Below are 15,756 nucleotides of genomic sequence, written 5' to 3' on the forward strand. Positions count from 1 at the left end.
CACATGTCAGTCATCGACCACACATTTTCCGCGTGGAGAGTTAGCCAATGGTTGCGCGGAAGTCAAAAAAGGCACAGACCTTAGCAATAAAGGACGGTGATCTAGCCTAACCCACTTTCCATGGAAAGAATGTTCAGTGATACAATTTTGTATATATATGCTGTTCACCGCAGTCTTTCGTACATCTTGAAGTCCTGTGACTTCCAGGGGAAAGGATCGCCATCAGTGGCGTCTTCTCTAAATTTTGGGTCAGCGCCACACTCAGCATATAGGTCCGAGGTGCATACTCCTGAGGACCAAGGACACGCAGCCCTCGTATGTGGGTATCCTTTCCGCTCATGTGGTTCTGCACCACGATAACTTGCAGCACGTACGCATGTACAGGTTTACTAGAGAAGGGTCAACGAAGATCGAACAGCGTTGCAAAAAGAATTCACAATGAGTTCCCATCTTCGTCAGGTTCTGAGGAAACATCAAACGTTATCCAGCCGTCCGGTTTCTCCAAAGTAGCGACTCGTACATCTTGAAGGTCGCTGGGACCAGTTCCTGCGCGGATAGCAAGAGTTGATGGGGTGTACGAGTCATCCTGTGGCCAACTAAGGTAGATACTGATTTTCTGAGTTGACTTCAGTCAACACTGGTGGCACATGCAAATTCGTCCCTATACCTGAATTGCCACTTTGCGAGGGAACTCCACAGTGATAAAATGAGGCTGGGGGCCGTCAGAACTGAACAAAACCTCCTCAGTCAGGCCGAGCACATCAGAATGAGATCACGCTCACTGCCAGAACGTATCGGGATCCCCGTCTCTGAGGCACTCTGCACCAAACCCAAATTTGTATGAGGAAACTGACCACTTGGCAAGGTGTCCAATATCTGGCCATGGTAGTACGGGGGGCGTGCGAGCTGCAGGAAGCTGGATGAGCATTACTCACTCACAGGCTGGTTTGAGCACGATCAAAGGAAAAGAGCGAACCTGAATGCATGAGAGGGAGACCATCCTTTGGGATTTGTGGACCACTTTGTACGACCGCTGTTGCTGCGGACGGGGGTTCTGCAGTTGCGGTTGTGGTAATGTTCGAGTTAGTAGTGGCCATTGTTGATGTCCAGCATTGAAGTATATGGAGTGACTTGTCCTCTTCAGATGATATCAGTGATACCTGTCTATGTAGTCGTCCTGATATATAGTATTTGATTCGGGTGTGGCAGTTTCGTCTGGTTGTGGGGCCTGGGGAATTAGATACGGTAAAGCAGCCAGTAATTAGTAGTTCAGATCAAGTTCAGATGGTGTTCCGCCCAGATATGTCACGTTTATGAACGACCAACATGTCACACAACGTACGACATGCCCTCTCGTCTCATATCTGAGTTCGAGGATGTCTGTGCAAATTCTAGGATCCAATGCACTTGACTAGCAACTACTACTACACCTCCAAATGACAAGGTGACTCCTGTCATATTATCTCCACAGATGGCGAACTAACTTTACTTTCTTCAGAAAGATAACTGCTCACAGTCTACAGATATATATAAGCTCTATGCATTCGTGTTCTGACCTTATCGCTGCAGAAGATCGAGGGCCTCGACTCATTGGCGTAATATATTTGCGACTTGATCATTCCCCGTGCTTTCAATTCTCAAGTTTTCATCGCAGACTCTATTTTCACTGCCCCATGGATATTTCAACCTGCATCGGTTGTGGAAACAGTTACAATATCCAGAAACAACTTTCTCAGCATGCTTCGGAATGCGAGCAGAACCGTGCGTTCATCCTGGACTGAGTTTTTGACCGACGAGAGAGGAAAAAGGAAACTGCAAGCAAGAGTCAAGCCTCGTGATGCTTAAACGGCCCGTTCGGTACAGGACCTGAAATCCGACCCCGGTCGACGAAATATCAGATAGAACGGGAGGGATGTCATTGAAAGATGTCGATCCTACAATATTTTAGCGGAGACACATTGTGAGACAGATAATATCAACGTCGTGGAGACTACGGTAGATAGGACACGCTGGAGCTCCACATATTTACACTGTTCGCCACCCGGTACACCAAAGGCAGTTACTAAGCGGGCAGGGTGGAGCTACATGCACAAAACGTTTCAGCAGATGCCAAGATGATATAGTGAGATGATAGAGCGCAACCCTAATGCTTGTGTCCGCATTGGTCTATTTGGATTTGTTGACGTTTCGTCCTATTGTGACATTTTTCGTACTGTTACGACGTTTTAATCGGCTTATCGAACGTGCTCAAAAGCTATTAGGACCAAGCTGAAGACGACATCGAATGAGCTAAAGGCCAACCTACTAATTGGCTTCAAAAATTCCTTATCGCAGTGAAAATGAAAAACAACTAGATTTAGGACTGCCGTCGCGCGGTCCGAAAGCGGAAGCAAGAGAGGTCGGGGATTGCCGATTCGTCAATAATACGCGTAGCGTAGTCTCCCGAGGTCTCCCACGGACCACTGGCATAGGCGTTCTTTCCTCATGGTCAAATCACGTCTCAGAGGTCCCTTCTGGCTGCTAGACAATTGAATATATCAACCAACACCATCAGTAAATTGCAAGCTCAAGTTCCGACAATAAAAGCTAGCGTCATGGTGCATTTGTACTGTGAATCAAAGCGTATGGAAGGGCGGCCAAAGTCAACAAAAGGACAATATGCAGGTGCATGGAATCGCAATTTGTATCATTCACTAAATCGTAGCAGACCACTAGCAGCTCGCTCTTGACAAATCGAAGTGCTTCTTCAACAGAAGAGTGATTAATGACCGTCGTTCACTAGCAGGAGAACAGTACTGGTCAGGGTGATAAACAGGAGCTAGAGGGAAGAGCAGACGGGAGCCTGAGCCAACCCTGGTTCCTTCTTCCATCCTGCCGCCTGCTACCATGTCTCGAGTAGCCACTACTAATGGTTGATCGAGGCATAGTAGTAGCAGGTCATCAGCAAGTTATCAGCACACTTTTCTGGTTAATCTGCTGAACCCGCCGGGTTAGCACGGGTAGCATGGTATCAGATCGCGACGCCCGTGGGCCACTAATTTCACTTCCATTACTTCTGCAGTTGTGTTCCCCTTGGTCGACGGACTCCAAGTCGGAGGGCGCATAGTCTTTTGATCTCTGATAGCATTACGATGCAGCAATCCCTAAAAAATTACGCTCTCCCCAAGTTATATTGGAGATAGAGACACCATTATTTGCATACTTACCTAGGTTTCAAGCTCCCAATGTTGCCGCTTCGAGAGGACCACGTCCGCTCGCTTCATTGGCAGTCTATCTGATAGCGTCTGATCTGATTACCCCCTCCGAACGGACTAAATATCAGGCGCGAGGTCTCCGATGATACTTACGACGCAATCTGCACGAGATCAACGTTAACGATCGCTCCCCAGTCATGGCATGCTAGGACAACCTGCATAGCATACAAGACTCTCGTTCCCCAATAAATCGAAATTATAGAGTATAAGTACTGCATGGTACATGCAACCCTTTGACACCATTCTCTCTCCAATATTCAATTTCTCTGCAAGTTTTCACAATGACAACGAACAACCTGTCCACATCCACCCTTGATGGCGAAGTACGTGCCTGCGTTTTGCTACCCTTCCATGTCCCGATTTTGATGTCGAATATAGATTCTAGCAAGCATCCGCCAGTCCATCACCGGATTTCTTCAGCGTTGCGGCTTGCAACATGAGAATGTCCCGCTTGACGAAGCATGGTACTCCGAATGCTTTAAGGAGGCCATCAAACGAGGATATCTGATGGACGCCATCCTCCTATACCTGGCCGTTGGCGTGGCCGTAATGTCCAACGCTTACGGCCACTTCTCGGACCGTCCAACCAAGATGTGGATCTCCCTCTTCACCACCGTATGCACCTGCATCGACGACACGGTGACTAGTGAGAAAAGATCTCGTGCATGTGTACCGTTTCAACGAGCTGTTCGCGAAATGCGAGCCGCAGGAGCATCCGGTTATGAATGCGCTTGATAGACTCTTGCGGGAGGCCGCTTGCCATCATTCTGCACCGATGTCAATCTTGCCGCAGGCTACTACAAAGAGGAGATCGAAGGCGACTCTGCAAACTACCTGTCGCTCATGGCAGCCTCTCGTGGTCTTAACAAACAGGACGCTCTCCGGAAACTCATCGAGAAAACTGTACAACTACATCACGGTATCCTCGAATTCCTGAGACCGCGTCCTGAGGCATATGACTCCTATGTCGCGTTTTTCAAAGGGTATATCAAATTACATGGTACCTTTGGAAGGTACAAGCTGGAGGAAATCATGTAGGAGAGATCGTCTTCTTGACGAATGCCTTTCTTATGGCACTTCTCAACTTTTTCTCTATGTCGATCACATCTTGAAGTAGGGTGCTAGCTATCATGTCCACTACTTACAGTACCCTGTCTCTATGTCTGCCAGGCACCATTAGATTGCCTGTCCCTTGAGCTTTTCTTACTCCCTCCAGTTTCAGAGCGGTTTGATGAGAACGTGTGCATTTTTCCCAAGGTACTTACCTGTGGGCTGATTCAGTGTATGTAAAGCTCAAGGACTATTACAACTCAAACTTTCTGAGTCATGCAACATAAGCTGCTTGAATTCTCGCTGGAATCACCTGTTCTGCAAGATACTTTGCTTGTCCTTCCTTTGGACCAGAATCTCCTAGCTAGCATTGCAGATCGTTCACCCGGCGGCCCGTCTCCTGGAGAAAATGAGCAGTTGGTTTGTAGTCTGCGTGGCGATTGATCTCGGATAGCCATTCAGAGCATTCCTGGTCGTGCGACGTTATGATACGGTCTACATAGGACGCGTATTCGATTGCAATATCAATGCGCGACTTGATTCTCTTGAGGGAAAGGTGGACATCATGACACTGTATCACCATAATGAGATAAACGACGCTATCAAACCGCTGAGTTACAGTTCCCTCCCCACCACCTCTTAATCCTCTCCGCTCCCCACTCCTGATACTCTTCTGCTGTCACACCCACTTGATGGAACTCATCCGTGTTGGCAAAGGATGCCATACCCTTCCAAGCATCAAGCGATGGATCTGCTGCACGCACAATATCACCCAAATGCATCTCAGGCGGCAAAATCGGACGAAGCGTCCCATAAAGTCTTTCTTGGAGACCAGGAAACTGCGATGGACCGCCAGTAATGAATACATTCTGTATTTTGCATGAGTTGGAGCTTGAAGGTCTGAGAAACACAAAACAGACCTTCACAAGCCTGGCTTTCTCAGCTTCTGTGAACCTTGCCAGGATGCTTTGAAGAACTTCACCGAGGCCAGCGGAGTCAACACCAGCCATTCCCGGTGAAAAGTATGTTTCGCACACGCGCCATCGTTCCGTGTTCAGATGTATCCGTGCGCTTCCTGTTATTGGTTCCTGTAAGCATTCATTCGTTGGAAAGAGAGTCGATACAACCTTCGATGTCTCCCTCTTCATACTGTGGTCTAAAGGCAGATATAAGTGCAGATCGCTGAGATGTTATGGATGCATGCGTGTGTTGAGCCGTGAATGTCGGGTCATACATGAGGAGCTTGCTCTCGATGATCCGAAGTTGGTTAAATTCATCCTCCTCATCTGACGATACAGCCGCAGCATTCTGTTGTACGATGTCAGAATGAATGATTCGCTTAGGAAGCAAGAACGACGAACGAGTTTGCGATAAATCTGCCAGTCCTCGTCATCCGCTCCGAACATGTCCTCTGAATTGCAAGTGTTGGGAACAAGAAATTGATTAGAAGGATCGCGAAACTTGCCTGCACCTGCTTTCCTTTTCTTCTTCGAAACGCGTTCATCAGCTGCCAAAGAAGCAATGTTCTTCATCCTAGCTTGCGCGGCTGCACTTTTCCGATCAGACAATGCAGCCTTCCGACGTCCCCGTTCCTTGATCTTGTTCATGATAGTCTATTACTCTCAAAGGTCAGCAAGAGCATCTGAGCGAGCAGATGGCAAGTACCACACCTCTTGTTCACGGCGCAGTCTAGCTGCCCAATCATCAAAGTTATTCTCCCGCTCTCCCTCCTCTCGTCTCTCTTCAGCTTCTTTCTCCTCTCGTTCTTTCTCCTTCTCTCGTCTCGCACGCGCTCTTGCGTCAAAACCGGCTTTCATAAGTTTCTGCTTCTTCTTTTCTTTTATCCCTTCTTCATCGAGCTGTGGAAGGGAAACTCAACCATACATCACTTTGGATTAACGCAAGACTTACGTCCGCATCCGGAACATCGATGAGAGGAAACGAAGGTTCTTCCTACAGCCACGAGTCAAAAGGGAGTAATTAGCAGTGATGCACGATGCTCACAATGACATCGTCTTGCCCGTCAAGGTCCTTCTTGCGCGCGCGTTTAACGTCGACCTCGAGTTTCCTGATGGTTTCATCGAGGGCAGCATCATCGTCAAAACCCTCGACTTGAAGAACGTGCTGTAGGGAAATTAAGCAACATGCCTGGCGAGGTGCTACGTTTGTCGTACCATCCACTCGCGCTTGTTTTCGCTCTTGCCTTCCTTCAAATCCGTGAGGTACCGTAGATCGTTCTCCTTCTTCGCCAACTGAAAAAATCATTAGCTTGATCAAACCCTTATTTTTCGTCGCGAGAACAGGGGACACACCTTCTCCATCCGGCTCTTTGCAGCCAACTCTTGAAGTTTCTTTCCTTGTTCTTTTCGTTTCTCTGCTATCCTCGTGAGTTCCTCTTCGGTCTTTTCTTCAATGACAGGGATTGCAAATGGGAACTGGATGATGCGCTCTGCAGCGCGCATGTTTACGGGGATTTTGAGAGAACGGAGGACAGCAGGGTAATCAGTAGCGAAGGAGCAGAAATTGTGCAACATCCACTGCAGGATGTTAATAACTAAGGAACTATTTAGCTAGCATATGGACGTACGCTTGCTTGTACAGATGTCACACGCGTCGGGAAGCTAGAGTATTTCAGCTGGATGAGCTTCAGGAGATACTCTGTTGATTGCTGTGTACCCCACGGTATTCTGCCAAGTACGATCAACACACGGTTCCCTCAGCTCAAGGAATACGGACCGTTTTGCATGACTGAGCACGCCTTTCCCATTGAGAATGGGGATAACAGAAGTGGATGCCGTGTTGAATGAAACGACAAGGCCGTCAGCACTGAATGTGCTGCCGGATATGGGCTTGTTATTATGGTAAAACGACATCACAGAGTCGACGCAGTAAGTGAGTGAAGGGACCGAATATTGCTCAAACATGAGCTCGGAGGTCACTATGCATTTGGTTTGGTGAGGCAGTCAACACGAGGAGCTTAAGGACGTACATGCTCTTGAATGCAGTGGCGAACAGAGTCTTTCTGTCATGAGCACCGGGTGGTCGATGCCCTCTGCGTCGATTCCCAACCTCACAAACGCATAGTCCAACGCGTGTTCCTAACTCACCTATCCTCAGCGCCACCCACACAGATCAGCAATGTAGGAACCCACCATTGCATCGAAATTCAACAACACATCACCTTCCCAAGGTGTCTTGCCCTGGCTCTTGGCACCACTCTCCGTGTCAATTGCGTCACCAAACAGTAACAACGACTGGTTGAACTTGCGCTCCTTGTACTTGGCGATGACATTAGGAGAAGATTGGGGAGAAGCGGACGTGCTGAAGCCAAAACGGAGGTTTGAGGAGCCGTTGTCTATGATGAGAGGGACAGACTGAGACCGAAAACGATCATATGAGTCGGGAGGTGTAATGCTGGGGAGACTGGGTGTTGGGACATAGAATATGTTACTCGTTTCAGCTTCATCCATCGAAGGTAAGGTGCAATTCACAGTTGATACCAATTACACAGCAGATGAGGCTCAAAAGCGTAAATTGAACAGTTACTAAACAACCAAGTTACAAAGTGCCGCGCTAACTTGGCGCTGGCGCGTTCAGCTTGGTCAGGACCATCATCACTGGAATTCAAATTCGCTTACAACGTTCGCCTCTGCGCTCGATGAGGTTCAAGTCGGAGTCATCGTCCACCCATCCTTGAGCTTGAGCCATTTTCATAACTGGTTCGGCCTCCAAAGCATTCAATGTCACAGTCTAAATTATGGTCCTTTAATTTCATGTTTGTACGTCGTCTCTGGAGATAATCATCGCTCAATGGTAATGACCCAACTAGAGTTGTCTCGTTCCATCCTGCAGTCTGGGTCGCAATTTAGCATCTATCATTTGTCAACGAGTCCCTGGTGTTTCCCCAGATGTTATTTTTTGGCGTGGCTCTTCGCAATACTCTCCGTGTCGATTTCTTCACCAAATGACAAAAGCGACTGGTTTGACAAGCACTCATTATACTTTGCGATGGCATTGAGAGAAGAGCAGGGGGACAGAGGCGCTGCCAGCCAGCAGGTTTGAGGAGCCATGGTGAAGGACCCTGTGTGACCGAAATGGATTTACAGTAGTAGTCGGCGGGTGTGATGCGCGGTGATAGAGTCACTCGTTTCAGCTTCAGCCATGAATGTTATCATCACCGTTCCAAGCTGTATTTCGAAGATGATTGATCAAGATGCTCGAAAACGTAAGACTGAACAACTACTTGGTACGGTTGGCGCTAGTCTAGCATTAAGTGGCGCAAATCGTTTAGCTTACAACCCAACTGTCTGATTCATAGTTAAGCTCCACTGTGAGACACGTAACAATCCTGTTTGGTCAATATTTGAATAATAATCACAAGACTGACGTACTAAGAATCAATCACTAGTGATTTGGCTGATGGCAGCAGGTGTCTGACCTATTGCAACATCCATTGCAGCTGAAAGGATACCCTTGATGAATACATATCAGATCTCATAGTATTGGACTCTTGCCACCCTGTATGAAATGTAATAAAGTCAAGGTGAGCACTGGTATGTCCTTCCTTGCACGTAATTGACAGGAAGAACACCCCAAAACCATTTACGTTTTAGATGCTCTTCATGTCACTTATGTGGGAGGAAGGACAATTTGGGTGTCTGAGTCAGTGTCAACTACGTGGAAGGAAGGCCAGGGTGGGAAGGATGACAGAATTCTGGGTGTTCTTTTTACGTGTCAGCCCCAATTATAACTTTTGTTGTATTTGTCAATTACGTGCAAGGAAGGACACGAGGCTCATGAAGTAAAATTTCAGTATTAAGTAGATGTAATATTTTTTGATGTGGCCCTTGTATCTTGCTTCTTTTTTGTCTGAGTCCTAATTCGTGGAATCCGATATTACAAAAAATAGGAGTGTGTGGGCGCAAAGATTCTATTCGGTTTATACCAACACTTTATTTGTACTCTCCGCTACTCCGCTAGTCACTACAAGTGCATGTCCTCTTAATGAGAGAAGTTCTTGGTTGCGACAAGCCTCGTTACCACTGCTTATCAATCGAACTAGATCCAATGGAAAACAATTTACAAGATTTTCCCGAGATCGACGACTGGGATCTCCGGGCTCCCAAATCTCGCCTCCACCCTCGCTCCCCATCGCAAAATTGCTTGTTGCACTTACCTAAATTGTGTTCACCTTCGAGCCATGTGGCAGCCATTACAGAAACTGCATAGCCTATTCTCATCATGCCGCCGATCTGTTTTTTTGGGATTCGACCATATGTAAGTCTCGCAGTGGTGTGGCATCATTGGTTCTGCTTGCCAAGCTTCATGTGCACACTGCCTGCGGTCCTGATGGGCATATAAAACTGTGTCTATCTTAACCAATTCTCGCAACAACTAGCGTCTCAGGTTTAGGCCCTACTGTATACCCTGCGCTCGCTCTTGTCCTTTGACCGTGAAACCATGCTAGACCGACGGTTCCTGCCAATCAATCAAGATGTCCTTGACGTCCATGTCTGTTGCGCCCCTGCCAATTCATCCACTAACTTTCCACCAACCGCCACCAATACGCTTACATGTGTCTCGAATTATGGCTCCTGGCAAAGTCACCCAGTGACCCTTCACAGCGCCCGGCACCACGATCCTGCGTCATGCAGCACATTACTGATGTATGTCCTTTGCGCCCCATGATTTGATTTTCTCATAATTACCATTATACGCAGGTGGCCCGATGTCCGAGTCCACCATTTGAATTCCACCGATTCCACCACATTTAACGAGCCGTCGTATCACTGGCAGGTTTTCGCCATCCCTCCTTCGAGCGGGCCACTCTCACCTACTATACCTCCGCATTTGGCTGCAGAATATCGCTTTTCATCGCAGCCTCGCGGTGAAAATATACATCACCTCTCAGAACATTCACCCACCAACCATTCATATTTCCTCCCACCTCATGGCCATTCCTCGTCTCCTCTCTTGCCTTGCAAATGGCTACACGACGACGCATCCCAAATCTGCGGATTCTGGGGAACATTAGAGACACTAAAAGCGCACTGTAAATCTCACTTAAATGTCGGTCCCCCATACGCACAGATAGAGTGCCGCTGGGACCATTGTGATTATAAAAAGCGTTCGAACTCGGCAGTACGTTCTATGCGGCGCGACTGTATGTGGCGCCACATGTGCGAAGTCCACTTGGGAATGAAGAGGATCACCTAGGCGAGCTCACCCCCTCATGTATCCTTGCTGTACGGTTGCTAGCTGTGTTGCTACAATAGATTCTTATTGATCGTTTGTCATCGACTCTCGTGTTATAGTTCTCTATATTGACACCAAAAAATACAGTGATCGTTCTGGCCTCTCGAATATCATGAGGTGACCATCGCTCGGTAAAGTATTTTCTGCTCACGTATAAGGTTAAGCACCTTGCCATCGCGCCCATCGCGCGTCTACTACTGCCCACCACACCCGACCTGTAGTCTCACACCTACCCTCCAACCTGCGCCCTTATTTCCAAGCAAAAAATGAAGGAGACATGTTTCTATGTTCGTAAAGCTTGTCCAACTTCAACGAGCGTCCTGAATAATACCGGCCACCTGAGGTGCCTTTATCCCCTTGCGAATCGTCCATGCACGCACTTTACCAGGTCCACAGCGTTTAAGCCGGTTTCCTATGTAACTGCTTGTTTTAACTTGAGTGTTGAGACTATACCTTGATGACAATAATCACAGCTATCAACGTCCTGCAGCTGCGACTCGCTTGATAGGCCCGGGCTTGCTCAGATCATAGGTGCGGCCTGCAGACCATGCACGTGGAAGACGAGTGAGCGCTGAAAGGTGGGGATGAATCTGAAAGAGGATGAGTGAGTATTGGGTGTATGCATTGAAAAAAAGACTACAGACAAGATTTGCGTTCGTCTCGCACCTCGTGCAATGAACAAAGGCACTTAGCTAACCCTAAGCTGAATAGGGTTTAGGGTCCATCCCAGGACGGATTTCCATATCTAGAAAAAGAGTGATTAGGGTTTGAATGTGGAGGGATAATTTGATGGAAGCTCCGAAAATACAAAGATGCTTGTAGGCCACACAGCAGGAACGAACAAAATCATATATTGCACGTAGAGCCATTGAATTGATACAAGGTAACATGAAGTATACCACAAACGGAATGACAACAAGACCAAAAGACTGTGAACGACTGTGAACTGAAAGACAACACGAAGAGCGAGGACGATTGTGAACTGAATCGGATGAAAACGAGCTACAAGGAGATGGGACAAAACATGATGAGAGACGGAGAACAAGTCATTGAAGGAAGATCCGCAGCAACATCGAGTGATGAAGACAATGAGAGAAGGAAGGCGGCCGCGGTCGTGATAGGCGTGGTATATATCCACGTCGGCGATGCCGTCAACCGTTCCTTGAACCCGGGAGTGCTTTAATTATGTAATTTATTATGAGATCACTATATAGCCAATTTAACATCGTTTATCGTTTGCCATCTCCGAGTCTTTAAAAGCACCATATGGAAATGGTCGACAACGATCCTCCACGACTGTCGCGTCCAGATGATTACCAAAGGTATGGCAGACAGATGATACTTGAGGGCTTCGGATTGGAAGGTGGGCCAAAATCTGGATCCATCTGCAACCGCTCACGCAAACCACCCAACAGGTCAGCTAAAACTACAGAACTCATCTGTAGTGGTTGTCGGAGCAGGGGGACTTGGTTGCCCCGCATTACAATATCTCGCTGCAGCCGGTGTAGGTACGTAGGCCCGTTTTTCAAACAACCATGCAACCCGGAGGAACCTCACGTTTGCTAGATAGGTCGCCTAGGCGTAATCGACCATGACACGGTTGAACTGTCCAATCTCCAACGCCAGATACTTCATACGGATAAAACGATCGGCAGCTCGAAAGCTGTGTCTGCAGCCCAAGCCATCGCTGCTCTGAACCCACGCGTCAATATTGACGTATGTCCCACTGCTCTCGATTCATCCAACGCTCTTTCTATTCTCGCCCCGTACGATGTGATCCTCGACTGCACAGACAATGCTCCCACACGCTACCTCCTTTCTGATAGCGCCGTAAGGCTCAAAAAGCCTCTCGTCAGTGGAGCCGCCCAGAAATTCGATGGGCAGCTTTGCATATACAATCTAGGCGATGATGGCCCCTGCTATCGTTGTATATTTCCAAAGCCACCTGCGCCAGAAATGGCAGGATCGTGCGAGGAGACAGGTATACTAGGCGCTGTGACAGGGATCATCGGAAATCTACAGGCACTTGAAGCGATGAAGCTCATTACCGGTCTCCACGGTGAGTTGTACCAGCTGTTGCGGGGCTTGTAGTTTCTGAAAGATTGCCAAGATGGTAAAGCGTCTCTACTTCTTTTCAGCGCTCTATCTGTCCCTCCGTTTCGCACCGTGAAGCTCAGATCAAGGAAGCCTACCTGCGCTGCGTGTGGGATCGAGGGCCAGAAAGTTGGCACCATCGAAGAAACCGATTATGTGGCATTTTGTGGTGGCGCACGGCCAAATTGGTTAGAGCGTGGTCTCAAAGATGGCGAGCCTGAATCGCGGATATACGTCAAAGAACTGAAATCCGTCTTCGAATCAAACATAAATCATACCATCATCGATGTGCGGCCAAGAACTGAGTTTGGTATATGTCGTCTTCCGAGGTCTACAAGTAAGTGATTTCCGGGCTAGAGGCACAGTCGTCTTATTAGTGTTCAGGTGTCCCCCTCAATATCCTATTGGCTAACCCAGCGCCTCATCTTCCCTCAGACAAGTCGTGTCGGGTGTTTGTTCTATGCAGATTAGGCAACGATTCTCAAATCGCTGCGGACGCCATCAGGGCAATCGACTCCAATCTGATTGTAAAAGATGTTATCGGAGGCTTACGTGCATGGTCCAATGAGATAGATCCAACATTTCCTGTGTATTGAGGTAAATTACATTTGTTTCTCTTTCATGCGATGATCTATGGTAGAAGCCGGCAACTATACAGGTGGACCTCGAATTGAGACCCAAGATAATACATGTGTTGATCTTCCTTTTCACTTTCCTGGGAATGAATATGAGAAACGGAAAGCCAACAAAGCAAGCCGCGTACTTAGACCTGCCTTCAACCACTTCGGTATCTTTTTCCCGGTACTTGTGGTCGACGTTGTGGGAGGTGTAGCAGACTTCTCTACCTTGCGAGGATCGGCTTCAGCACTGGGGGGTTTCGGTAGCTCGATGGCACTTTCTGCAATGGATGGCAATAGGGGTGCGGGGACATTCGTGCCTGCGAGCCTCGTGAGGAGCGATGCATGACTTCACCGCGAATGGACCTACCATTCAAAGATTCGTCTTCGAAACGCAGAAGGAGGACTGATGATGGGGCAAGCTGCAGTTGTGCCAAGCTTAAATCGCGGACATTTGGGTCTGATACCTTCAGGTCGCGCTTGGGAGGAGATTGATCTACGAATGATGTCAAAGCCCGACCCATTGAAAGCTGCTAGCACACAAACATAGGATGAACTTGATAGGCTTTACATCATCTCGGAGGGACGAGCGCACAAATGCGTACACGGAGCGAATTTTGTCCGTAGAGGGAAAAATCTTTTCCAGCTGTGTTCGATCAGAGAACCTGACACGTATCGTTGTCTGCATGTATTCAGCCCTAACTCAACTGACTTGGGACTGAAGAGACACACATTTGGCCATCGATCTCTCTTTGACTTCTCTGCTGCCTCTCGCTGAGCTCGTACTTGTAGCGGTGCATCAACTAGTGATCGTGTCCGGGCGCTTAATGTTGCTTGAGCAGCCTTCAGGTCAGCAGGAGATGGGGTGAAGTAGGAGTCTGGCAGTTCTTCTACTATAGAACTTACGATTAGTTACGGGGTCACATTTTCAAAACGTGGTAACCTACGAGGAGCGCTGGTGGTTGATGAGTTTGGAGGCTTGTACACCTTAAACTCAGTTGCGGGTGCATCTCCCGCACTACTGGAGCCCGGTGTAGATGTGCCACTATCCTGCGTAGGCGTAGATGATTGTGAATTCTCAGTCATGGACGTCGGGTTCAAAGTAGCAGATGATCGATGACTGATCAAAGGAAAGATGTGTATTGGTACATTGTACAACAATAAATAAACGTTTCGCAGTCTTACAATCTACAGGTACGCCAGAAAGTTTTACAAAAAAACCTGTGAATAGAAGGAAGGTCAGTATCCAGATTTCTTCTCAATGAAAGAGGATAAAAAATCAGAGGCTGCAGAGATTGTCTCAGCTCACTCGCCTCAGGGCTGGCGGGCGAGCTAACCTTTTGGTGTAAGACGAGTGGATCGAACGCAAATTACTAGTAGCATCATGAAAAAAGTAATGAACTAGAAAACTTACCAGGTGTTATACCTGCGTCAGGAGGATGAGAAAGAAAATAGACAAAAGAAAGCGAAGTCCAGCAGCATTGTTTAGATCTATTTGGTTTGCTTACGTAGCCAATTTGTAGTAGGAGATCGATGACACTATCGATGACCGCTTGTCTAAGATATTGTTTCCTCATGTCACACAATCATCACGACGGACACTGTAGCCACGAGAGTAACGACAACGACCATGAACATGATCATGGAACCAGTGACCTTGGCCCAAATGATAACCTCTTCTCGCACATCGACCGCGCCAACGTCGTCGCACTCAACGCCACAAGGGAAGGCTCAGTCGCTGTTAAACCCTGGGATCAGAGGAACAACGAAGAAGCTGTATGCCACGTCTCTCATACATGTGCTTATGTTCAGGAATTGATCATCTTGAAACCATTTCTAGTTTTTGGAGTCGGATGCCGACGATCAGCTGTAAGGTCTCGCTGAATCGAGATCTCGACATTATGCAGCTCAAATAACATTCTATTGAGAATTCTACGTATCCCTTTTACCGGATCCATCAAGCTTCGGTCTTTATTATTGAAGACGGGCCCGGGCGACCAGACCCCAACAAAAGTCGCTCTGGTTGGTCTAAATCCCTACTTAACAACATGTTATTCACGTCCCACATGTAGTTTTCCAATCAGCCCAGCATGGATTTCAACGACGTTTCCGACAAGGTGCCTGTTCAAGAATTTGAGATCCCTCAGGACAGGAATGTCGCGGAGTATGTTGTCAAGTACGTTTGATCCGTCTCTCCGGGAGTCATATTAACATCCACCCTCCAGGACGGCAAAGTTCAACAACGTTTCCTCCCTGACGTTATTTTTCCCTGCCTCGCAGGGTGCGGACACGACAAGGATTTATTATGTCGGTCTCCTTGGTCATTGGACTGAGGTATGCCAGTTCTCAAACAACTGTTTTCGATTCTCAAGACTCGTTCATTCTCTCAGCGCAAGAGCGATCCAGTCATTACTGTCTATGAAACTCAGGCTAATCTTGCCGACCACGAAAAGATTCAGGGAACAGACGGTAAATTCAATACAACG

The 15,756-nt window shown here is 47.8% G+C and overlaps 8 protein-coding genes across 8 annotated transcripts; 5 read left to right on the top strand and 3 right to left on the bottom strand.

Annotated features, from left to right (window-relative positions):
- Nucleotides 1–164: 164 nt before the first annotated feature.
- Nucleotides 165–1,097, bottom strand: F5147DRAFT_651923 (anaphase-promoting complex subunit 10; the record flags this gene model as incomplete). The annotated part of the gene is made up of 6 exons (XM_041433568.1): nucleotides 165–237; nucleotides 288–389; nucleotides 438–616; nucleotides 668–728; nucleotides 783–906; nucleotides 977–1,097. 6 exons carry the CDS (start codon nucleotides 1,095–1,097, stop codon nucleotides 165–167), a joined length of 660 nt encoding a protein of 219 aa, XP_041293975.1.
- Nucleotides 1,098–3,632: 2,535 nt separating this feature from the next.
- Nucleotides 3,633–4,062, top strand: F5147DRAFT_690022 (uncharacterized protein). The gene has a single exon (XM_041437026.1). The coding sequence runs from the start codon at nucleotides 3,762–3,764 to the stop codon at nucleotides 3,987–3,989; it is 228 nt and encodes a 75-aa protein (XP_041293976.1). The 5' UTR covers nucleotides 3,633–3,761; the 3' UTR covers nucleotides 3,990–4,062.
- F5147DRAFT_690024 (uncharacterized protein) lies at nucleotides 4,050–4,292 on the top strand (the record flags this gene model as incomplete). The annotated part of the gene is made up of 1 exon (XM_041437027.1): nucleotides 4,050–4,292. A coding segment is annotated over one exon (243 nt), but the record flags the coding sequence as incomplete, so codon positions are not given.
- Nucleotides 4,293–4,787: 495 nt separating this feature from the next.
- Nucleotides 4,788–8,075, bottom strand: F5147DRAFT_136104 (uncharacterized protein). The gene is made up of 14 exons (XM_041428214.1): nucleotides 7,457–8,075; nucleotides 7,294–7,402; nucleotides 7,041–7,242; nucleotides 6,892–6,991; nucleotides 6,617–6,841; nucleotides 6,479–6,556; nucleotides 6,309–6,428; nucleotides 6,216–6,257; nucleotides 5,975–6,163; nucleotides 5,770–5,917; nucleotides 5,666–5,715; nucleotides 5,432–5,612; nucleotides 5,225–5,379; nucleotides 4,788–5,173 (listed from the first exon to the last, which is right to left on the bottom strand). Exons 1-14 carry the CDS (start codon nucleotides 7,772–7,774, stop codon nucleotides 4,907–4,909), a joined length of 2,184 nt encoding a protein of 727 aa, XP_041293978.1. The 5' UTR covers nucleotides 7,775–8,075; the 3' UTR covers nucleotides 4,788–4,906.
- A 1,574-nt stretch (nucleotides 8,076–9,649) lies between these two features.
- On the top strand, nucleotides 9,650–10,700 carry F5147DRAFT_136166 (uncharacterized protein). Its single transcript, XM_041428215.1, has 3 exons — nucleotides 9,650–9,970; nucleotides 10,025–10,592; nucleotides 10,647–10,700. Exons 1-2 carry the CDS (start codon nucleotides 9,765–9,767, stop codon nucleotides 10,518–10,520), a joined length of 702 nt encoding a protein of 233 aa, XP_041293979.1. The 5' UTR covers nucleotides 9,650–9,764; the 3' UTR covers nucleotides 10,521–10,592; nucleotides 10,647–10,700.
- A 1,131-nt stretch (nucleotides 10,701–11,831) lies between these two features.
- F5147DRAFT_575040 (uncharacterized protein) lies at nucleotides 11,832–13,249 on the top strand (the record flags this gene model as incomplete). Its single annotated transcript, XM_041431254.1, has 5 exons — nucleotides 11,832–11,922; nucleotides 11,975–12,063; nucleotides 12,126–12,618; nucleotides 12,670–12,990; nucleotides 13,038–13,249. The coding sequence occupies 5 exons, from the start codon at nucleotides 11,832–11,834 to the stop codon at nucleotides 13,247–13,249; spliced, it is 1,206 nt and encodes a 401-aa protein (XP_041293980.1).
- A 111-nt stretch (nucleotides 13,250–13,360) lies between these two features.
- F5147DRAFT_772555 (uncharacterized protein) lies at nucleotides 13,361–14,356 on the bottom strand (the record flags this gene model as incomplete). The annotated part of the gene is made up of 5 exons (XM_041441358.1): nucleotides 13,361–13,590; nucleotides 13,641–13,766; nucleotides 13,817–13,952; nucleotides 14,003–14,163; nucleotides 14,218–14,356. 5 exons carry the CDS (start codon nucleotides 14,354–14,356, stop codon nucleotides 13,361–13,363), a joined length of 792 nt encoding a protein of 263 aa, XP_041293981.1.
- A 478-nt stretch (nucleotides 14,357–14,834) lies between these two features.
- On the top strand, nucleotides 14,835–15,681 carry F5147DRAFT_690043 (galactose-binding domain-like protein). Its single transcript, XM_041437028.1, has 5 exons — nucleotides 14,835–15,046; nucleotides 15,111–15,139; nucleotides 15,199–15,292; nucleotides 15,343–15,604; nucleotides 15,661–15,681. Exons 1-4 carry the CDS (start codon nucleotides 14,846–14,848, stop codon nucleotides 15,454–15,456), a joined length of 438 nt encoding a protein of 145 aa, XP_041293982.1. The 5' UTR covers nucleotides 14,835–14,845; the 3' UTR covers nucleotides 15,457–15,604; nucleotides 15,661–15,681.
- Nucleotides 15,682–15,756: the final 75 nt, after the last annotated feature.

This window comes from Suillus discolor (assembly GCF_016758755.1).
Source record: "Suillus discolor strain FC423 chromosome Unknown F5147scaffold_21, whole genome shotgun sequence".
Lineage (NCBI taxonomy): Eukaryota > Fungi > Basidiomycota > Agaricomycetes > Boletales > Suillaceae > Suillus > Suillus discolor.